The sequence below is a fragment of the Amphiura filiformis genome, chromosome 5, assembly GCF_039555335.1.
Source record: "Amphiura filiformis chromosome 5, Afil_fr2py, whole genome shotgun sequence".
NCBI lineage: Eukaryota > Metazoa > Echinodermata > Ophiuroidea > Amphilepidida > Amphiuridae > Amphiura > Amphiura filiformis.
This window is the reverse complement of record NC_092632.1, coordinates 5,483,322-5,507,917: the sequence shown is the minus strand read 5'-3', so window position 1 is coordinate 5,507,917 and position 24,596 is coordinate 5,483,322. Positions and strand designations below refer to the sequence as shown.

At 35.8% G+C, this 24,596-nt stretch overlaps 1 protein-coding gene across 3 annotated transcripts; it reads left to right on the top strand.

The window, feature by feature from the left end:
• The first annotated feature begins 4,753 nt into the window (after nucleotides 1–4,753).
• On the top strand, nucleotides 4,754–24,596 carry LOC140152524 (uncharacterized). Of its 3 annotated transcripts, XR_011859028.1 has the most exons (8): nucleotides 4,754–4,874; nucleotides 10,408–10,582; nucleotides 11,335–11,719; nucleotides 12,389–12,453; nucleotides 13,157–13,268; nucleotides 16,064–16,143; nucleotides 18,517–19,801; nucleotides 22,419–22,470. XR_011859028.1 is itself a non-coding variant. In XM_072174877.1 (7 exons), the coding sequence occupies exons 2-7, from the start codon at nucleotides 10,467–10,469 to the stop codon at nucleotides 22,759–22,761; spliced, it is 1,101 nt and encodes a 366-aa protein (XP_072030978.1). In that variant the 5' UTR covers nucleotides 4,754–4,874; nucleotides 10,408–10,466; the 3' UTR covers nucleotides 22,762–24,596. The 3 variants fall into 3 exon arrangements, 2 of the variants coding, with proteins under 2 accessions (XP_072030978.1, XP_072030977.1); XM_072174877.1 differs by lacking the exon at nucleotides 18,517–19,801 and having other exon boundaries at nucleotides 22,419–24,596; XM_072174876.1 differs by having other exon boundaries at nucleotides 18,517–22,537.

The following is a 24,596-nucleotide window of genomic DNA, read 5'->3' as shown; positions in this document are numbered from 1 at the left end:
TGAGAAAAGATATGAATGTTTAAGTAACACGAGGTCGAAAAATGAAAATTGCAAAAAGGCCTATTCAAGTTTTCAGCATAAAAGACCACAAAAAACAACAAACATGCAGACAACATTTTTGGTTTACTTGCTGAGCACATTTCAGGCATCATACTGCACCATACTGCATCATACTTCCAACTTCACTTGAGATTAAACTCTTTCTTTACCAGTCTTTCAATACTTTGTGTGTCCACCGTTGGCTTCCCTTACAGCAGCCACGTGGCGTCTCATGCTCCTAATAAGGCGTCGAATGTTACCTTGCTCAACCCCATTCCACTCGTTGATTACACCACCAGAGTTGCATCTGCCTTTATCTTCTTGTTGACTCGTCTCTTGTGCTGATCCCAAAGGTTCTCCAAGGGGTTAAGATCAGGGCTTCTGGAGGGCCACTTAAGTGTCTCAATTCCTTCTGCTTCCAGGAATGCAGCTGTAATCATGACCTGTTTTGAATCCCTTTTCCAAATCCATCTCTCAAAACGTAAAATGCCTTTATCTTCTTGTTGACTCGTCTCTTGTGCTGATCCCAAAGGTTCTCCAAGGGGTTAAGATCAGGGCTTCTGGAGGGCCACTCAAGTGTCTCAATTCCTTCTGCTTCCAGGAATGCAGCTGTAATCATGACCTGCTTTGAATCCCTTTTCCAAAACGTAAATGTCTTAGTACCCACTCACCTTTGTCTTTGATCATTCATCTGCACAATAAGCAAAGGATTATCTAACATGCATCAATTAAAATGCTTTAAATTAAAAATGAAAACGCGGGAATAATGACACCGTCTTGGATCAGTGAATCAGCTCTAAAACCATTGAATAGGCTTTGCAATTTTCGTTTTTCGACCTCGTGTTACTTAAACATTCATATCGTTTCTCAGGAGTGTCGTAGGGTAGTGATTGAGGTGTCAAAATGCGCAGGACAATCTCCCGCATGCGATTATTTAGCAAACGTACAAAATTGGTCACTAGATTTTAATAGTGGGTAAATTTCCTAACCATAAAGAAACTTTTTTTGCGTAGTTTATGATGTTTCCATGGCAACGGTACCGTACAGGTCTTAATACAAGCTGGAGTTGGGCCCTTCCACTAATATACTGAAAGTGCCAGTTCCGTGTTATAAATAGCTACAGAAATTAGGTAATCGCCATTAATTGCACAAGTAGAACTCGTGTAATATGTTAGCAAGAAAGTTTATAGTAGTGAAAAGCAGATTTCATGGATGAACAAAATTCCTCTTTAACCCTATATTTGTGGAAGAAGGGCCCAACTTTCTTCCATGAAAACCATGATTAAGTGTACATGGAAGACTATTTAGAGAGTGGATTTTGGCTCATCTTTCACACATAAGGAAGAACAGTCTAGTCTGCTGGCAATAAAATGCTGGGTCTAACTCATTTTTGTAAAAAATTGGGAGTTGGGCCCTTCTTCCACTCAGGTATTCAATTGTATAAGAAAAGAGACCGTTTTAAAAGTTGCACCGGAGTCCATAGCAGTCGGGTTTTCTTTAACAAACACATGCATAGACATCGCCTACTGTATTGTTTGAGAGCTGACTCCTATGGACTCACATGCAACTTTAAACACTGTTTAAAACGGTCTCTTGTTTTACATGAACCATTGTGACTGAACGCAATGACGTGTGACGCTATAATTTGGTCCATATGTGTAAAACAAATACGGCTACACATACTTTTTTACACGTTTGCATTTTGTCAAATATTTTTCGATTTATTTAAAGTATTTAGGGGGAAGTTATGGACCCTATATATCAATACATGTTACGAGTCTTGTATAAATTGGAACAAACTTTTTAGTACAGTACTGAGCACGTAGGGCCTAACTAGTGCTAGGCTTTCAGCTGAACCACTAGCAGGTTATGCAGTGGCGTAGCGTCATAGGGGCACTGGGGGCATGTGCCCCCATCGGTTGCAAAATTGAGAAAATCCCTCAGGAAAGTTGTCAAAAAACGGCTTGTTCCCCCCATCAGACCCCCCCCCCCCATCATGGTCGGTACCCCCCACATATGATATGACCCACGCTACGCCACTGGGCATGCTGTGGCTAGTGTTAGCATCTATATGACAATGACAAACTGCCTATCTGAATTTTGATGATCGCAATCACTGAATGCAAGGAGGTTACATATAGAAAGGAGAAGAATTGGATTACGTAATGCTTTTTTCTTTGGATGCCCATTTCCGCCTAGCTATTCATCGAGAGGTACCTTTTGTTCGGGACAAACATGACAAAGGGCTTCCGCCATTAAGGTAATACACTATTTTAAAGTGTTGCGATTTGGTAGTTCACAACATCTTGCGAATGGTAGTCAGCTTTGGCAAAAATCGCATTGCTCATTTCATAGCGAGTGTGTAGAAGAATTCAAATATCACAGAAATGCTTTTATAGGTCATGTGGTTCTTGAGTTATGTTGTAAAGAGGGCTGAAACAACAACACTTTTGTAAAATGTACATAACTCATTAACAACAATAAATTAAGCAAGTTTTAAAAGTATGATTTGTAGAATGAACATTTGCAAAACATCAAAGTGTTATTTTTCACTAATAGGCCTACATTGATTTAGACAATAAAAATCGATTTTTTTGGCTGCTTCGACCAACATTACCTTGTCTACCCTTAAATCGGTTACTGACCTGACAGCGCATTAACGCTATAATAGGCAGGCTACTGTCAATAAGTGCCTTCACGAAGGAGAGGTACCTTTTGTTATAATACCACCCAAGGGTGTGCCTCAAATGAGTTGTCGCATACACACAAAAGCACACTTTACTGTCGATGTAGAATTATTTACCACCCATCTTAATTTAGGTGCCTCGTATAAATTCAATAGATTTGCTGATCGATTACCCGTAACAACGTGTCATTGCTGCCAGATAGGCCTATATAGGTCTACGTATATGTGTCACTTTCTATAATTATTGTATATTTTATTTTACACTGTTTTAAGTCGCTGGTAAGCAGGGGGGGGGGAGGAGAGGAAGACAAACAAAAAGGAAGAGGGGAGAAGAAGAGAGGAGTCACGGGGCTCTCTATTTACATAGGCGTAGATCGGGGGTGGGTTGGGGGAAATATTTTGTCAGGGCCCCCTAAAAAAAAAAATATTGACGCCAGTGTATTGGTTTCTGTAGATTTTTAGCCACAAAAATGCCATTTTTTAGCGCTTAGCGCGAATTTATTCCACTTTTGTCCCATATTTAATAACCAGTTTAGTTTCTCGATATAGGCCTATGCTAAAATTTTCGCGCGCATTTGTACCATAAGGTTCACCGTACCGGGTACTTCAAAAAATCCCCCCCCCCCCTCCATGTCAAAAAGAAATCTACGCCACTACTTGAGTGTGTGCATAAGAAAGAATAAGTGCAGAGAGCAGAGAAAGGAAAAGAAATGAATGAATAAGAAAATAATAATTATTATTTAAGCATATAACAGCGCTAGGCAGCCATTCAATGATGCCAAAACCTTAATGCGTTACGTAATTAAAACACCCAGTCAGATATATTTCACACCTGCCAAACACAAGTCACCCAATTTCGATAACTGGACGTTGAATGTATAGGGAGAGCGGGGAGTGTTCGCCCTATATTTGACCAGCCTAGCTATGTCAATTTTAATGACCTGATTAGCCCATGTGAAAGCCCTTTGTCTTAGCTTTATACGGCCACAATCCCAGAACTGTAGGCCTTACAATAGCAACAGGATAGAGCAAACAAAAAAGTTTTTGGGGCAGGTTCGCCCATATTGTGGGATAAGTTCACCCTAATCACAAAAAAGGTTTAAACATTGCATAACACTAACATATTAAATGCAAACATTTAGCAAGAGTATACAGGGCATTCATTCTCTTCTGGGGAGTCACTAAATTTGTTGCAGGGGTCGGGTCAGGGTAAAATGTAGGGGTCCAAAGTGAGCTTAAACGTATCATGTTTACAACTTCGGGGAGATTATGGATGAGGAGAGGACATAAACGCATAACTTAAAAAAAAACCATGCTTTTCAGTAGTTTTACCTACCGCCCGGTGAAGATATAGGGCGAATTAACATGCCCCACCCTCAAAAGGGCGAACGTGCCCCTTGTGCACATTTTTATATTTTCTTCAGGGTATGCAAAATACAAATCGAATATAACTGCATTAAATCTTTGACAAATCCCATATGTTCCCAATACAGATTTCCGTGATTTAAACCATCAGTATTTCCATTATTAATGCAAGAAAATATTACGCTTTGGTGTATTTTTTTTTTCTTTTGGCTGCAGTTCGATGAACACGTCCCTACTACGTCCCGTAGCTAATATGAGAAGTTTATATCGACCTATGTCACCTAATTTTGCCATCACCAAATTCCCCGATAGCCATAGTGCTGAGAAACAAGGGGTGGGCGAACCTTCCCCTAGGGCGAACACTCCCGCTCTCCCCTGCACTCTCATGAATATTGATTGACAACATTTTCCAATGATGTCAGCGCTCAAATCGGACTCAATAGAACAATAGACCCTTCAGTGCGTTGACTGAATGGGCCTTAACGTCAAAAATGTGCAATTTATTCTCTCTTTTCCCCTTATCTTTTGTTTTTTAAAGGGGGAGGTCCCGCGTGGGTCGCGCCGCCTGGATGGAACGACTCCAACAGAGCCAACCCAATATAATATATTTGAAGTGAAATCGATGCAATTTGCTCTCCGTACATACTCACAGCGTATAGCATTTATGACTCAAACTGACTATGGGAAATAGCGTTTAGTAATATTAGAAGTGATTGATCGGGCAGGATTGCATTGCCGAGAACTTGACAAAAACACTCCTTTTGTGTCAAAATCAGACTGTATGGTAGGTTTATTTACAAAACGTTCAAACCTGACTCGTAGCCTATTGTTATTATAATTTATAAGTGGGATTATTTTTCCTCCATGACATGATTGCCACCAATCTTGTGTCAATAGATTGTGGCCAATTGACTTGTCCATAAATCAATACCCATTGATCATCTCTGACAAAATGTTTATGGTCATTGTCAGTTGTCACACATAGACTCATGTTTGCAAGACCAGAAGTTTCAAGTACAAGTATCATATTCTTGCAATGAGTAAATAAATATTGATAAATAAATTAATAAATGAATTTATAAATGAATAAATAAATAAATAAATTCAGTTAGATTTAGATTCAGTTAGATTGAAATACATAAATAAACAAATAAAAAATTAATAAGCAAAGTTTCAAGTACAAGTATCATAAGGCCGTATAAAATTAATGTTTTGGTTCTCGTCCAGAGGATTTTCATGAATTGATGAGGGAGGGAGGTGTTTTTTTTTTTTTTTTTTTTTTTTCAATGTAAAATTAGCATTGTCAGTAGTTTTCGGTCTTCTCCAACAGTGCTCGAGGAAACGATGAGGCCCTTTTTTTTTTTCAAATGTGAGATTCTGAGGGATAAACCCCCTAGAGTACCACAAAAAGACTTGGAAGTGATGCTTGTTCTCTAATAAACTTATTTATATGTATGAAGATTTCATAAATCATTCCAAAGTCTAAAAAATTGAAAAATCTAAAAAATCAAAAAAATCTGACAAATCCCAGAAATTGAGGAGGGAGGGCGAGAACCAAAATATTAATTTTACACAGCCTAAGTAAGGCCCTTCACAATTAATTCTTAGTTTCCTGTTTCATGGTTGAAAACCAGGGATGAGGCGACTTTTAATTATTAATTATCTTTTATTTTCTTTATTTTAAAATAAGTGGTCATAACCTACATCAAGCCATTTTGACAAGGAGCATGCATTTAATTATTTTACTACTATGTTTGATTTTATACATAAATAATGGTACAATTAGGTTCTATGTTTATTCATCATTATAGATGATATGATCAAAGTCAGAAAGTAGCAAATGGTAGTCATTAAAAGTTATTTTTAAAGAGAAAATCCAAAATATAAATAAAATAATTAAATATTTTGCAATTCTCTACTTTGGACGCGGGCGGGAAACAGGAAACTAAGAATCAATTGTAATTGGCCTAACAAGGCTGCAAGGAGTAAATAAATATTTATAAATAAATTTATAAATGAATTTATAAATGAATAAATAAATAAATAAATTCAGTTTATAGATTTAGATTCAGTTAGAATGAAATACATAAATAAACAAATAAAAATTAATAAGCAAATAAATTAAACAAACAACTTAGTATAAAAATTGTAGAGTAAGCCTACCTGTATTTAAAAAAAGGCCTAACTATTGATAATAATAAATAATAATGGTATTTAATAAAACTAAATAATATTGAATACCAAAAATAATCATAAAGAAACAATACCAGCCCCAATTAAAAACAAATTAACCTAATAAATAAAAAAAATAAACTGATAAATAAATCTGAATAAATAAATAATTTCGCTCCTGCCTGACTCGACGCCCGGCCCACACATGCGATAAGTCAGCTGATCATCATTCATCACTGATCATGTCCATCAGAGCTGACTGCACTGCCTGGGGAGCTGTGATCTCTATCGATACGATCAATATAACGGTAAATCGTAGAGTCGGCAGTCCTTTAAAACTTCCTGTAAGAGCTCACCTCTTGTCAGGGATTATCTTGTGAAGACTACTTTATTATAATATGAAAGGATGACATTATAATAACAATAGGCTACGAGTCAGGTTTGAACGTTTTGTGTTTATTTGTAGTTTTTAATAAAGGTTATATATATATTTCGGCGATCTTTAGACCACCCTCGCTATATATTATAGGGACTAAATTATTACTTTTGCATAAGCCTAGTTTCCAACAACAAGAAGAAACCTCCAACAACAAGCTTTCGCTTCTGTGGTCAAGTCTTGAAAGAAGTCTCATCTCATCTGGGAGTAGTTCCAGTAACTGTAACCATATACTCAGGTCCGTAGATGTCATTATGTTTATGATAAAGACTGAAGTCTTGCTGGCAAGACTATATCTGGGAGTAGAGCTGGACAGCGGTCTTAAATGGGATGCCCATAGAGACAAAATAATCAAGAAAGCCGACAGGACCATTGGATTCAGACTGCCTTACTAGCCTGTATCACGTTTCAGCGAAAGAACGTCTGTAGTACATACCTGTTTTTAATGACGTTGCAACAATGTTTCTATTGTCAGCAATAACACCTTGCATTCATACTTTTGAGTTTGTATGGAGCACGTTCGTACACATTATAAATAAGTGAAATCAGAATATCCTGAAAGGAATTTAGGTAACAAATTGAACGACACTGACCTCGCAGCAGCTAATGTTTTCATGTAAACATGGCGAATGTAGACATTTTAGCCTACGTTTAGTATCCTACTATCGGATCGTTGAAACAAGAAAATCTCATTCCCCAGCCTCATTCACTTAATTCACTCACCTTCCTACACCACCAGTTGAAATAAAACTCAAAACATCCCGTGTTATTCCTCAAAACTACATGCACCTTCATTAATAAAAAATTGAAATTCTAGTAGAAATCCGTTATCGAAAATTGTTTGATATAAAACGTCAACAAAAGTAATTTTTCTGAAGAGTAGATACCGCGTGTCAAAATGGCTGCTCGCAGTCGCGTCCCCTTCTTTGTACATGTACCCAGGTCACGGTCTGTCTACGTGACGAACAGTCAGGGTCAGAGGACAGCGCAACCTGTCTGCTGCCATGCCGTAATATATGCGTGAGAAATCCGTTATCGAAAATTGTTTGATATAAAACGTCAACAAAAGTAATTTTTCTGAAGAGTAGATACCGCGTGTCAAAATGGCGGCTCGCAGTCGCGTCCCCTTCTTTGTACATTTACCCAGGTCACGGTCTGTCTACGTGACGAACAGTCAGGGTCAGAGGACAGCGCAACCTGTCTGCTGCCATGCCGTAATATATGCGTGACGTGTGCACAACAACAGCCTGACCTGGGCCATTATGGGCATAATGGCTCCGCCCAATACGGCGCTGTCAATCATCCTTATTCACAATCGCCTTTGTCGAACAGACTCTTACGCAGGTAAGAGCTCACGCTGTCCTCACTTTAGCGATTAGGATCGACGAGCGTCAGGCCGACACAATCTGGTTGTATGTAGGAGACTATCATCGTGATGCCCACGTTGGAACCATTGGATTTAAAGGCCCTTCGCACTTGATTATTAGTTTCCTGTTTACCGCCCGCGTCCAAAATTGAAAATCTCAAAATAATTAATTATTTTATTTTTATTTCTAATTTTCTCATTTAAAATAACTTTCAACTACTTCTACTTGCCATTTTCTGACTTTAATAACATCAACAATAATGATGAATGAACAAAGAGTACAACTCCACCTTCACTTATTTATAAAATCAAATATTGTTGTGAAATAATTAAATGCCCGCTCTAGTCAAAACGAGTCAATAGTTGCTTGTAATAATTCAAACTAAATAAAGAAAATAAAAGATAATTAATAATTAATAATTAAAAGTCACCTCGTCCCTTTTTCAAAATCTTAAACAGGAAACTAATAATCAAGTGCGAAGGGCCTTACGGAAGAAATATTTATACCAGGACTGAAGCAATGCGGCCATTTCTATGTTTGTACCGGGCAAGTACCGGACATTTTTCAACACGGAGCTAGCGGAGATTAGGCCTACAACAAATTCGTCCAAAGGTAAGCAAAGGGTTGGGGATCGCATTTTTAACTTTGACTAAACTGTTTCGGAGTTAAGGCACGCTAAAAGTAGATCATTTCGGGGCTGTATTTGGTGTACATGTGACGCGTTTTGAACAGAGTAAAAACGACCATTTATTCGCTATTGCTGATATATACTCACCGAATCATGTACCAATACACAAGGTATTGGTACATGAGATCAGGTATACATTGGATTTCTGAGAAGGAATTTATGGTTCTGAAGAGGTGAAAACCACAGGCACGAAATGCTTGTGCGCCCAATATTCTGTCGGTCGGACATCCGGGCATGAACCGGCTGACAATAGCACTGGAGTGAAAACAACATTCACATTCACTGAACTCTGGAGTGTATCACAAGCTATCATAGTGCCGATGCCGTACTATTACGCTGACTTTCGTATTCGCCGAAGAGGACAATTTCGACCTCGTTTGTTTACAAACAAAGAGGTACATGTGTCAATGTGTGTAGATAAAAGGCCTGTCAAAACTGTTCCGCTTGTCCAAATACTCAAGTACCAAAAGGATGGTCCACAATAGAGTGATTCACGCAACATGAATAGGGGATTAAAAAACTGTGAAGTAGGACCATGTGTTTCTTTTGTCCAATTTGGCATCAAGATTTCGAATGGAAACAGTTCAGACCCAGAACACGATCATGTCAGAAATTAATATTTTGTTCTGGGTCTGATTATTCGGGCACCCGCTGTATCGCCTCTGACGGCCTCTGACTACAACCTTTGAAAAAATGTAAAAAACATTCTGGGACCTGTTTTTATAAGTTTGAAAAATATGCTTCCTTCACACAGAAAATGGCAACTTTGGAGAACCTCTAGACCTATTCTGAAGGTTTGCATTTGAGGAGGGATTTATACTCCATATCTAGCAACAATTTCAACACATATTTGATGACCAAAAATGTAAAAAAAAACATTCTGGGACCTGTTTTTATAATTTTGAAAAATATGCTTCCTTCACACAGAAAATGTGCTTTTAAAAATGCAGTTTCCTATACTTTTGTACATAACGATCATTCGTTGAAGCAATATTTTGGCTTTATAACAAGGCCTACGTGACTGATAGGACACTGATATGATGCACAATACAAAGGTAAAAATTCAGGGGAAAAAAATCCATTTACAAAACAATTCTAAGTTTTTGGTGACTTGGAGAACCACTAGACGTATTCTGAAGTGCTGGGATCATTCACAGTTAATTTGAAAAAAAAAAATTGAAAAAATTTACAACAAAATTAACCACTACCTAATGTTTACCTCTTCATCTATCACATATTATAAATGCATTGGTTTTCCATGCATTTATAATATGTGCTAGATGAAGAGGTAAACATTAGTTAGTGGTTTGCATATTAAGGATAACAAACTGTAATTTTGTTGTAATTTTTTTCAAATTTTTTTTCCAATTAACTGTGAATGATCCTAGCACTTCAGAATGTCCAGTGGTTCTCAAAAGTCGCCGGAAACTTTGGAAAAGTAATAAAATCAAATTTAAAAAAAAAATTAAATTTTTTTTCCAGATTTTTTTTTTTTGCACGTCGCAAATTCTTCCGGTGCTTAGAGTAAGAGTGCTAGATACCCAGGGGTCCCATGTTCAAATCTTGGTCAAGGCTTCAATTATTTTTATTCCTTGGCCCACTGGAGGGAAAGAATAAATTAACAGCTATATTGTCATTGATTTTTATTCACTAGAATACTGTTGCTGAAGAGTCCTTGATGTGGTAGACCAAGTACAAGTTTTACAAACAGTCATGGATAAGCCATTGAGTAAACGACATCTCATTAGCGAGACGATTCGGTGGAAAGTTGTCAAGATGGCACACAAGTTAAATGATGATATGGAAGTAGCCAAGATGCTATTAGATTGGTAAGAAGAATTGCGTAATCTTAATCAGATATGGTATTAACCTTACACCGCAAAATCCTGACCCTACTGTAATTCATGACCATAGGGCAAAACCATTGTTTTTCATAGCCCAAGAAATCTATGATATTGATGATGTGACCTTGATGCACAATATTTCTATTCATTCAACTTTGGAGGATTAAACAACTGTGCAGAGAATAGGATGGAAAAAATAACCCAAGACACAGGCAGCAATTACCATTGGGTGCCCATGCCTTTCCCTTCATACCCAAAATATATAACTTGGACATATTCTTTAGCATGTTAATTGTCTTGTGCCAGGCCTCAAATTAGACAAAGGCACCATGACAACTTGCTGTGGATACCCTATGGTGTTGTTGTGATGCCTTAAATTTCAGACTGTTTTCAGGCCATTGAAAAGCTGTTTTTGACTTTGTACCCTAGTGTGTACAGTTTGAATTGTCTTCCCAGGGTGATTGAAGTTATTTTGGGAGGGTATGTATTTTTTATATTGTTTACATAATTGCATGTAAAAATGGCCCAAAATATGGATTTTATGTGTACTGTTATGGTACCATCACTACCATGTTTAATGTGGATCCTGCGCACATAATGATGGAGGCAGTTATTATTGCAAGAGAGTATCTACATGCCCGTTTCATCATGACTGTGAGTGATATACTAACCACACAATTTATGCATAAAGAGACCAACAATGTTTTCATATTTGTACCTATTTTTGACCTGTGCAGTTATGATGCTATAATTAGCGGCTGCCTCCAGTGGAAGAATGACTCCAAAAAGAAACGTCTCCCATATAGTACTTCAGAACAGGGCTGGAAACTCCTTGAAGAGATCATGTATATGATGGAATGGCAGGATAGGCAGAAACATAAGCGAATATTAACTATGTGGATTGATGATGATGATCATGATGTTCAGGATCAGGAAGATGAGATAAAAGTGGTAGAAGACAGAGAAGAAATGCAAGTGACAGTGGAAGAAGAGTTTGAAGACTATAGTGATGAACAAAAACCACTTATCAAAGATGATGATGACGATGATAAAACTGAAAAGGATGGAAGTGATGAAGATGATGAGTGGAGACCAGATAATCAGTGTGCAAAGGAGACTGTAGTAAGTAATATTTACATGTAGTAAACCAAATAAGTCTAAATAATGGAACACATAATGTAGCATTTGTTTGACTGACCCAAATAGTTGCAATTTAAAGCAAAATATTGGATATAAAAGTATATTTAATCTAATTTGTGAAATTACAGAAACTTTTTTTCAGAATTTTGAATATTTGAAATACTTGAAAACCCTTTATTGACATTTCTAAATCAGGTAGACCTGTAGATAATTTCAGTGAGATATCCTATATATCTTTCTGTTAATAGGAAATTATTTTCAAAATACAATTTGTGACTAAAAATCAAATCTATGATTGCAAAAGACATTTTCCTACCTAATCAAGCCTCCCAAATCCCAATTTCATTCACTTGAAAGCTTAGCAATACATTTTTACTAAACAACAAAACTTGCAATCTAAACATACATGTATTTAAATTAACCAACATAATATAAAAAACAAAGAAATTGAAGCTAGTTAGTTTAAAACCTGAGGCAACAATGGTGCTATGAATGAGAAGTTGCTGAATTTCACTTCAGTTCAGTTCTTTACCTTTATTGTGCAATTATTTGTATTTATAATTTACAGATTGCTTCTTTCACACTCTTTGATAATTGTTAAACAATTTCCACAACTTACTACACTCCCAAGTGGTTTTCTTTTATGCCTAGAAACCAGTACAAAATCGCAGTAAACCAGTGCAGAGCTTGAAGAGTACAGAGCCCAAGGGCTACCGGTGAGTGAGTGACCATTCATTGATTTGAAAGTAAGAAACATTTGCTTGCTTTTGTTTTAACCATGATATTGGTAGTGATCATGGTGATGTGAAACACTAATATCAGCGCTAACTTTTGGATGCAATACCCATATTACTTATAAAAGTAACTTCAAAATAGGAGGATTATCTAATCAAAAATTGCCTGATAACTTTTGTTAATCTCTATTCTGTCCAGTGTATATATTTGGACAAATTCAATTTTGTACTTGATATAGTATGATTTTATTCAACTTGCACAACATCCTGGCTGAGTGGCTGAATTGCATTATTCCACAGTACACAGTAAACCATGGTTAGCTCAGAAATATTGCCACCAAAAATTTTAAGAGAAGGGAGCACATTGGCATTATTGCACATGTGATTGACCTGCACATCACATTGGAGATCTTGCTAGGTTCTGTATGAAGGTGCCCAGGACTTTGGCAGATGAAGCAAAAGAGATGCAGGGCTTATCTTTAGTTTGGAATAAGAGGGTGGATGTTTCATGGAAAAATTAGTAGAGCCTGGCATTTTTAAGTGATCTGTTTCAAATGATTACTTACAGTCCATGAAGTCATCAAGATCAGGCTGAAGGTTGCTTTTCTCACTTCATGGTTCTCAACAAATGTGAGATTGTGATCATATCTGACACACTTCCGGTATTTATTATTGTACTCCTCAGAATTGGGAAAATGTCTCTTATCAAAGTTGAAGATGTTAACACTGAAGAGAAAGTACAGAATGAAAATGATGACTTGAGGCCAGACAACCAGATTGCAAAGGATGCGGTAACTGTAAGTAGACGATGTACATAGTAAACCTAATAAGTGTAAGTAAAGGTAGTTCTAAAACTGTTTTCTTGCCTTTCTTGACTGACCCAAGTATTGGCAATTGAACCTACTTTGTGAAATTATGTTACATTTTTGCTAGAATGTTTGAGTGTTTTAAGTACTTTTAAGTAATTAAAATTACACTTTATTCAAATTCCTAAATTCATAAAACAAAAATGTAAATTTTGGTGAATATTTTTAAACCCTGGTCAAAATCCAAACAAATTAAAAATGTGTTCCAAGATCATGATGCCAAAAGTTATGATGGCTAGAAGTGCATCAGTGTGAAGTCAACCATCCACATATCATAATCTATATAAATAAAAGGAAGATTGCCCATCTTGTGCGCGAGTGTTGTCCGAATTGCCTTGACTTTCGACTTTGATTTAATGGTTTATTGATCGGGTACATATTGCCATTATTTCATCGGACATTCGTTTTTGCAAAAATTGATGGTAACTAAGAAAATAACATCAAAAACTGCTGTGTTGCTATGCAAAATCGCATGCAGTGACATTGTGGGTAATAAGGACAGTGTGAATCGCGTAGTATAAATATTTACATTCAAAAACCATACGCAGAGCAACATTGCCCCGTTTTCTGCCAACTGCGAGGTGGCCAAGAAATGATTCAGGCTATCTAGATGCGCAACAACGCATAATTTATTAATGATCTTACGAGCTTTTCGCCCCTACGCAGAGCTACGCGCCCCATTTTCCGAAACTGCATCGAAGTTGGCAGCCAAGAGATTAAGGCTACAACGCGTGAATCAGGAGACCCGAGGTGGAGGCAGTTAGTGTACAATTTCATTATTTATTCTAGGCCTATGAAACGTCTTTTAGTTTTCAGCCAAATTCATACGGGAGATTGAGGAATATATACGGGAAATGCATTTGGTTGAAAACGGTCAAGAAATATGGTTAAAACGGGTGTTTTTTTCCCGGGCTATTTTATTGTGTCGAAACTCAGTGGTAGCGCGCACCGTAACTAACTGGCAGTGCGTTGGCGTACAAAGGAATGTGGCGCAGACGCACGGGCGCATATGCATAGGCCAACTTTCCGTGCCAGAGAAAAATAATTCATGGAAAAAGGAAGCTAAAATAATGAGAACATAATTAAATGCAAATGGGAAATCACACGCTAAGCAGGAAATATGAAAACTGGGAACAAAATATGTAGAAAAAAAGCCAAAGCTAAAAGGACAAACGTAAGAAAGGGTAGATTTATAAAATAATAAATAATAATAAATAACATCAATAAATAAATAACATGGAAACGGAAAATAACAGCATATATTTATTGAAACAAAATAGATCTATGTAGAAGACACTGAAAAGGTTACAGTAACCATGGAAGTAATCAGTAACTAAATGAAACGGGAGCAAAATAAAGAAGGAAAGAAAGTAACTAATCAGCAAACGTAAGAAAAAAAAGCTAAAATCAGCTTTAAATTAATCAGGAAATATGAGAAAAAAGAAGCTAAAATAATGAGAACAGAATTAAATAAATAACATGGAAACGGGAAATCACAAGCTAATCAGCATAAAAAAAGAAGCTAAAAGGGAAACGTAAGAAAGGACAGATTTGGAACATAATGGGAATGCGGTTAGGCCTAAATAAATAAATAACATGGAAACGGAAAATCACAAACTAAATAGCAATTTTTTTAAATGGGAACAAACTAAGCCCATGTAGAAGAAACTGAAAAGAAAGAAAGAAGCTAAATGGAACTGCCAGAAGGGACAGGTTTAGAAAAATAAAATTTACTTTTTCAATGATTCTACTTTTCAGTAATTCCTCCTGTTTTATAGTAATCGCTCCCATTTACTCATCTAGCGGGGACCCGCGCGAAGCGCGGGTATCCCGCTAGTACATAAATAAGAGATGATATCACATCATATAGTGGGACTTTCTACCATTATACATAATAGTCAACATAATGTAAACACCATACATATAAAGGTCGGCTTCCTGGATGACTAGGCATAGCTGGACCTGACCATCACTAATCCACTCTCATAAAAGTAATGTTATTCATTTAAATTTACATAACTGGCTAAAATACATCAAAAATACACATACAAAGCATGTCATAAAATAAAAATTATAAAAGATTGTCCCGGTAGGCTAGCCAGGAGCGCGAACACTATCACCCGGGGTGTGTGACCCCTCCAACCCACTGAGACAAGTGAAATCAAAACATAAATATTACACATTTATAATTAATAAACATTACACATCAGACATATGTGACCTGCTCCAACAAAACCCGGAACAAGTCGCCAGACATGTTTTTGAGTAATAGGCCTTTAAAGATGACATTCCCATAAAAAATTAAATTTTGGAATTCTTAATTTCATGGTATTTGACTGTGGGACTAAGTGGACTTTCAAATCCCTGAAAGTACTAATTAAAACAAGGTTTATTTAATCATTAAATAACATTTGAACTATGATAATCCCTATTCAATCCTGTGTGAGGCAGAAAACTAATTTGCCCATTACTCAGAATAGCAATTTGCCAAATATATCAAGGTATCATTTACAAAATTATCCATATCTTAAAAAGTATTGATGCTATTTATATAATTTTGATATCATTTTAAAGCTTATTGTCTAGTGCTAACACTTTTATTCAAATCATGAAATGTCAAAAATGTGACTTGTTCCTGGTTTTGTCAGAGTGGGTCACATTTCATCTACAATATCATAAAAGTCCAGCTCCAACTTTATCTGATTTTTCCCTTTTATGTCACCTAGAAACCAGTACAAAAACGTAGTATATCGACAGTGCCGAGGTTGAAAAAGGAGAAGACTAGATATGCCCCCAAAGGGTACAGGTGAGTGAGTGATCATTCATTTTATGTATAAGAAACATTTTAATTTATTATGTTGATAGTGATGCTGAACACGTTTTTGAAATTAAACCTGGAGTGTGGAATTTCAAAGACAAACAGCTAATTAAATTTGAGCAGGCATATGTTTCCATTTTTGCTTAGCATGGACCTTTAAAAGATGCCATAAAAGTTTTGAATATCTGAAATTGAGTTTAGTGTTTTTGTTGTGCATATTATTATTACTTGGCTTATCAAAAATTAATAACTGTATTTCTCAGAATTGTATTGATATTTTCAGCTAAAGAACCTGTGCCAATTATCTAATATGACTATGGTTCATTAGTCATATTAGCCCTAGTACAGGGCTTTTTCTATGTTGGGGAAGAGCAGATAATGCACATATTTGATTATATTTCTACATGTTCATGCTGTATACTGTGAAAATATCAGGAAAATAAAAAGGATTATATTAGAGACATTTTATATTATTAACAATGGAGATTATAGCACCCCAACGGGCACACACTCCATAGAACACAATGTAAACACCAGTTATAAAAGATGGCCTGAAATTAAAAACATCACTTTTATTGTGCCCAAAATGTGCATATAATGTAGATGCAACATCTGGAATGCAATGCAAGTGATGTTTTTCGTACTTGTCTAAATATAAATTTTCCACCCAGACCAGGGGTGTTGGTACAAAAACAAAGTTGGGGTAATTTAAGAGCTTGTGTTATAATCTTTATCATTAAGCGGAATAATCATATGTGTGTTAAGTAATTGTAGTTTATATTTTCCCTTGATCCAAGATGGCTGCCATGGTTTTATGCCATTGGCACATTTTTGCACCCTGAGCAAGGAGTGGAATTTTTCTGTTTCCACATGTTAAAAAATCTCAAGTAAAATTTTGACATGCCCGATATTTCGTGGGAGAGAGTCACAAATAGTGTACTTGTACCATATTGTGTCATCATTTACCAAAGGACCTTTAACAATGAGGGTGTTTGATATAACAACCACATAATGCATCCGCTGTACACCTTAATTTAAAGTTGTAACTCTTGGTAGATTTTCCATAGCATTATGCAAACGACTACATTAAGTTTGCATTTCCTGTTTACAATCAGAATAACATATGATTTTGTATAAATATCTCCAACTGTTGATCTCAACATTGACCTTCATCAAGAAACTTGCAGGCTCTGTTATCAACCAACCATAATTAGTTGGCATATCACCACCATCAGCACACAACTTTGAAAGAACCAATGAAAGCTACCATTTTATTTATTCCTTACTTGGTCTGCCAGTCTTTTGATGAAGGTCAAAGTTGTGGCTAAAAGTTTTTCAGAAACTAGCACATAATTAATACCTTACTTCCCGCAATGCAACTTACTTGTTCAAAGTAGTGGACATTGACAAAATGTAAAATTCAAGATGACAATATTTCCATTGACTTTACCATCAATCACATCAATAATTACCTATATTATTTTCTGCAAAATGCACAGAATACTGCAAAATGCACAGGACAAGCTTCCCCATCTGTGGAAGTAATCGGATTTTTGAATTGAGTGTGTTTAATTTCTTCAGGATATTCTTCACAGTAAAGTGGAACAATACCTTATGTGTTCAGTTCAGTTTAAGTCATTCCATTTTATCCAAACAAAAAGCATTAATGTAGAGTTTGTTGAATGTAATGAAGCAGTTTATATTTAAGGTATAGGCTAATTGTGTACAATCTATGTAATGTAACTATGAAACTATTACACTGATAATCACTGGAATCTCAGTGTAATGCCTAAAAAATACTATAATGAAAAATTTAACAATAGAATGGAACACTGAAAATGCAAGTCAGTGGTATTCATTATTTATACTGAAATGATACTTGAAGTGGGTAGGTCAATGCTATTTTTATGAAAGCTACTGCCATGGAACATAATATTGCTCATTTAGACAGCAGGCACTTGTTGTGACACTGAGAAATAATGTTGCATAACCTTTTTTCAGTGTCACTTTAGATTTCAGTGTGATTACTGTCACAATATACAAATATTTGACTCTATGAGTGACAAGTATAGGCCTTCAAAAGCAGCAGCTATGGTTAGTAAAATGGGATGCTGCACATCTACAAATCCAATGTGTGTAGCTAAGTCCAGAAGGATCGTAATATATTCAGCAATATAATAGCATCATGTTGATGGTAAAATCACTTAGGTATTCGTGGTCAATGGCTTGGATGATGGTACAAATATTGACTGATAATGACCAATGAACTATCTATAATTGATGTATGATGTACAGCTGTATTAAGATATCAAAACTATACATGTATTATAGTTTGTTTCCAATCATTTCCTTTCAATCTAGCAAAAATGGAAGACCACCCAAAGCCGTTGAGATTCTCAACACGCCAACACAGACCAAAGTGATTGAGTGCAAGAGATGCCTGGATAGGTTTACCACAGTGGAGGAATTTATGAAGCATTACCGGAGTCACACAGAGGCAGTTATTATTGGCAAGCAAGTCAAGAAGTTACCTGATTTGAAGATAGATGAAATTCCTTTTATAGCAACAATTTTGATTCCATGCAAGGACTGTAATGAACTTACAGATAATTTGGAAGTGCATCAACTCAACAAACATTTCAGACGCAATTGCGAGATTTGTGGTAATCTCTTTACAAGTTTTGGCGGCTGGAGTCGCCATATGAAAACTCACCGTGCAAAAGAGACAGGTGTCAACCCACATGTGTGCGACAAATGTGGCAAATCCTTTGCTCTGATTGGGAAGTTGACAGTGCATCGTAAACTTCACTCAAGCGAACGTTCTCATATATGTGAGGTGTGTGGTAAAGGATTTAAACTTGCAGGACGTTTAAGTAGGCATTTATCCATACATACCGACAAATCGCTGTCCTGTGAGTTTTGCGGCAAAACTTTTAATTACAAATTTAATCTGAAGACTCATTTAAGAACACATACTGGAGAAAGACCTTTTCAGTGCACAACCTGTGGGAAATCGTACAGTCATAATAATAGTTTAAAAGTCCATGCTAAAAGTGAGCATGGTATAGACATGGAATATGGTTGGCGACGAACCATGGAGGTTTAAGATTATTTGTATAAGACGGCAACAAATTATTAAACTATTGCCCATCCAATCATCGCATTTATCCAAATGAATCAGTTCTGATACTATGTCCTATCCTGTTCGGGTGCTAATTGGATAAGGTTACTTGGACAACTACTGTATAAAACTACCAATATTTATTATAATTAAACAGTTATTTCTTGTATGGTTTAATTCATGCTTGCGTCTGTAAATAAGCTCAGTATAAATGTAATAATTATGTATGTGTGCATTGGAAAAGGTTAGTTGGATAACTGCCAAAACTTAAAGCTTTTAACATTTATGATTACTCACATACACACTTAAGTCAAGTTGGCAGTATGCATCTGGTGGTGAGTGTGTCAAATGACTTGTCATACTTTAAGCTATATTTCTGGATTTTGTGATGTATGCATGTTTATTATGATATCAGTAGTCAGATTTGTGTACACCACTTGCACACATCTGTACAGACTTACAACCTAAACCAGGCGGCGGATGACATGATTGAGCCGGCAACTATGGCATTTTCCAATATAGTCGGTTAGTTTTGTGGGGTTCATTATCGAACCCCAACGGTTTTAGCTTGTATTTATATTATTGATCAACATAGGCCTATTTGTTTGTGATATTTCAAGCGTTTAAAAATTTCAAAATAATCCCATTCAATTACACGGTTGACAATGAAAATTTACTGAATTTAGAGAATGCAATGCGGCCACCACCTGACCTAAACTGTGCACATTACTCTTTAAAATATAAATTCCTTAAAAAAAGTAATGGGGCACCCAATGGTAACTTTGATGTGATGTGAAATATAACCGTTTGGATTTTATCTTCTTTAAAACAAGAGGATTGGTTTCAAATAAAAGGAATAAAGCCCAGGTTACCTTTTCAGTTACTTTTGTTAGGCAATGTTATATCATGTGAGGGTGGGGTTATTGGAGCAGAATTATTCTATTCAGAATATAGCTTTGCATTTTTAATTCTTTAGGATTGTTTTCCCAACAAGGTTATTTATTTCTTATGATTGACTGCATTGGTAAAGTAGACTAGAATAAAGAATCTGAACAAGTGTTATTTAGTGACTTTATAAAATGAATACTGAAAAGATATGAATATAAACATTTAGATAATAATGTTTATACATTAAATTATTAGTACGACAAGAGGAAGTTGTTATAAAGGCAACTTTATTCATGTACACGTATGTGCATTAGTCATATCCAATAATAAAGTATAAATTATGAATTGTTCATAAGGAATGAATTGGTTTGTTTTGAATATTGACTATGGTTTGTTGGGAATGTTAATACATGTAGAGCGCAAAGTAAAATTATTAATGTTCTATCTATCTGCCTAAATGTTATCCTAATCAACAAATGTTACAAAATGTATTTTTTACTTAGAAACTTCTTTCTTATGTAATTTATAGTTGTGTTTAAACGTCAAAGTAAAAGCTTTAGTCCAGGGTGCATTGCTTACACACCAATGTATAACATCATATAAATCATGATATTACAATGTATGTATCTTGCTTTTGATATATCATAGGCGAAAAGGCACGTTTTTGAAGAACCCCAACACTTAACTTAACATCTTACAATGACTTGTAATTGTGACCAATTCCTTGCAGCTGTTGGACATTGACAAAAGGAGGAAATTAAAAAATGACAATATTTCCATTAACTGTTCCTTCAATTATCTCGATAATAAACGTAAAATAAAGCTTCTCACACTATCACGCTGCAATGAGTCTATTGCAAAAGGCCCAAGAAAGTACTTTACAGGTGTGAGTAGCTCAATTGGTCAGTTTTTGAATGCAACATTTATTCATTTTCATGTAAATTACCATTTCTTCAAAATGCACAGAATAATTTCACTATCTGTGGAATTCCTCTGATTTTTGTATTGAGTGTTTATAATTTCATCTGGATATTGCCTTGCATTAAAGTGTAAAAATACTTTAGTTGAAGTCATTCCATTTATCTATACCAAATGTGTCTCTTGCATTACAAGATATGAAAAAACAGTGTGGAATTGATGAAGAAATCAGTGGTGCACATTGTATGTTTATGTTATAAGTTTATATTTAAGGGTAATTTTGTGCAACCTGTGCAATTAAATCGATATTATGATTGATGTACTTGTGAAACTATTACACTGAAAATCTGAAGTGAATATGCTGAGACATTACTATACTAAAAATTTCACAATATAAGTAATACTAAAAACAGCACTGAAAAGGATCTTTCATGAGCACCAAGGTCAGTGCCCCCAATCCATTTAAAGATTTAGAGAATTCCGTAGGAAAATTGTCAAAAAATGGCTTGTGCCCCCAGTCATAGTGCCCTTGAATAGGATGACTCACGCTATGCCACTGAAAAAGGTATAGGACATAAATTATGAGAGATAAATTCCTGGTATGAAACAAATGTTATACCTGCATATCAATTCAATTCAAATCAAACTTCCTCCAAATTCACAACATGTAAAAGCAACAAAGTAAAATGGAGGGGGTCAGATGAAGGTCATTGAGACCTGTAATAGCTCACACACTAAACAAGATACAAAATTTAAGTGCATGAATGCAACAAAACAATGTCAATTTTATATTTCTATGACACAATATACATGTACATAACACCACAATAGAGTCAATCATCATATTCATGATATTGTTCAATAAACTGGTATACCAGTATGTGAATATTTGTTTCATACCAGGGATTTATCTCTCATAATTTAAATGTTCTAATAAATTTCAAGAATATTTAGTAGTCATATGTCAACAATGTACTAACATTTGCCGTAAAATGGTTCATATTTCCACCGATTTACTCACAACTAAATTGACAATTAGTATAACCAACAGGTAATGCTTGTGTCATTCGCACAAAGAGCAGTGTTTTCCTTGCATGTGTGACTCACATTTGGCTAAGGCCTGAATTTGTCATATAATGTTCAGTAGCAAAGTGTCATTTTGATGGTACAAATTATCTAATGCTTTATGAGTATTAGCTTTTATTGGCCTGGCTGATGGTAAGAAATATTGAATGACAATCAACCTTGAAGGACTATGAGTGATATAATACTGTATAAGATATTGAAACTATGTATGCATTATATTTTGTTTCCAATTTCATTTCAATATATATAGCAAACAAGGAAGATCAACCAAAGCCATTGAGATTCTCAACACACCAACACAGACCAAAGTGATTGAGTGCAAGAGATGCCTGGATAGGTTTACCACAGTGGGTGAATTCATGAAGCATTACCCGAGTCACACAGAGGCAGTTATTATTGGCAAGCAAGTCAAGAAGGTACCTGATTTGAAGATAGATGAAATTCCTTATATAGCAGCAATTTTGATTCCATGCAAGGACTGTAATGAACTCACAGATAATTTAGAAGTGCATCAACTCAACAAACATTTCAGACGCTTAAGTAGATTTGTGGTAATCTCTTTACAAGTTTTGGCGGCTGGAGTCGCCATATGAAAACTCACCGTGCAAAAGAGACAGGTGTCAACCCACATGTGTGCGACAAATGTGGCAAATCCTTTGCTCTGATTGGGACTTTGACGATGCATCGCAAACTTCACTCAAGCGAACGTTCTCATATATGTGAGGTGTGTGGTAAAGGATTTAAACTTTTAACACGTTTAAGTCGACATTTATCCATACATACCGACAAATCACTGTCCTGTGAGTTTTTGCAAAACTTTTAATTACAAATTTAATCTGAAGACTCATTTAAGAACTCATACTGGAGAAAGACCTTTTCAGTGCACAACCTGTGGGAAATCGTACAGTCATAATAATAGCTTGAAAGTCCATGCTAAAAGTGAGCATGGTATAGACATGGAATATGGCTGCCAACGACTCACTGAGTTTGAAGATATGTCCACAATTGCATCAAATGATCCAACTATTGCCCAAAGTCCTGCTAGCTCAGGTGCTACAGAGTATTTACAATCCTTGTCTCACATGCATCCAAATGAATCATTGACGATACAGTCGGAGTTTCTTTATCAAACTAACCAGTTGGGCCGGTGATGGCAAAAGGTTACTTTAACAATACAAAAACTAGCAACATTGTATGATAATATGATTTATAATAGCACTGAGGGAAACATCAAAGAACACTGCTAACTGGATATATTTTCGTATCCAGTCAGTGAGTGGTACTTACGCTTTATATGTGGTCAGTGAGAGTATATTGCACAAGCAGCATATGCATAAGGCGAGATGTGTATAAAGGCATTTATATGTATAAAGGCGCTCAAAATGCGCACACAATGTAATTGCTTATTAATTAATGTTTTTTCTTTTTTGCTTAAAAACTGAATTATTTCAATATTTAGTGACTTAGTGATATGATAAATTTGTTATTAAGTTCAGCAGCAGTATGGTATGGAACATTACTGTGCGCTCAGTGTCATACTGGGTTCAGCCTTTGGCATCACCCAGTATGACACTTCGCACACGATAATTTCCCGTACCATACCTCCGCTTCACCTAATAACTAATGGACTCGGTAGCATATCAGGTGCACCACAGGCAGCAAATGAGGCAGAAATGAGTTTGGCGATGTTTCAGTTTTTGGTCAACATGTTTTAATATTAAAATGTCAGATTGTATGAAGGTAATGAAAACGTTTTTATATGAAACAACACTTCAACAACATTTTAAAACTTGTTATGTCAAATATTTTTGACAAACATTTTTGCAAAATATTTTGTCAACACCGAAACAAGTTAGAATGTTTTGCAGCAAGTTTTTGAATGTTATTAAAATGTTTATAGTTTTCAACAAGGTTCTTCAGCGGTCTACCGTAAACAGGGAAGTAGAGTTCTGATTGGCTAATTGAATCAAGTCATCTTCACATTGGCACCTCATTCCCCAATCAAAATGCACAGCAATGCGTGACCTAGTTCTTTTTACATGATAATCAGGAAGAGCAGTCTGACACCGCTGAAGGACCTTGCAGAACACTATAATACGTTTTATACAACCAACATGTTAATTGCTGCCTGTAAAACGTTTCTTTCTTGCTGGGAGCAATCCCTATGCGCATTTGAAATGCTTACAAAATGGCCTGATAAGTTTTCCCCAAAATGAAGCTATATAAACTGATGCATGTTAATTGAAATATATTTTGTGTATTGCATATTATTGTCAAATGTATTGTTTGGTAAGTTGACCTATGAACTGTCAAGGTTGCATACTCTATAGGCTTGCTGAACTTGCAAATTATGCATTTTTGGTATTCATTTGTAAAGACGAAGAATTTGATACTGTCTAATTAAATTTGGAGCATTTTGAAAATTTGA

Excerpts from the sequence above, each read along its gene's own strand:
- LOC140152524 (XM_072174876.1), top strand. The coding sequence starts at position 10,467 with ATGGATAAGCCATTGAGTAAACGACATCTCATTAGCGAGACGATTCGG. Across the intron at positions 12,454-13,156 it reads ACAGAGCCCAAGGGCTACCG|AATTGGGAAAATGTCTCTTA; the intron begins GTGAGTGAGTGA and ends TGTACTCCTCAG. Across the intron at positions 16,144-18,516 it reads TATGCCCCCAAAGGGTACAG|CAAAAATGGAAGACCACCCA; the intron begins GTGAGTGAGTGA and ends CTTTCAATCTAG.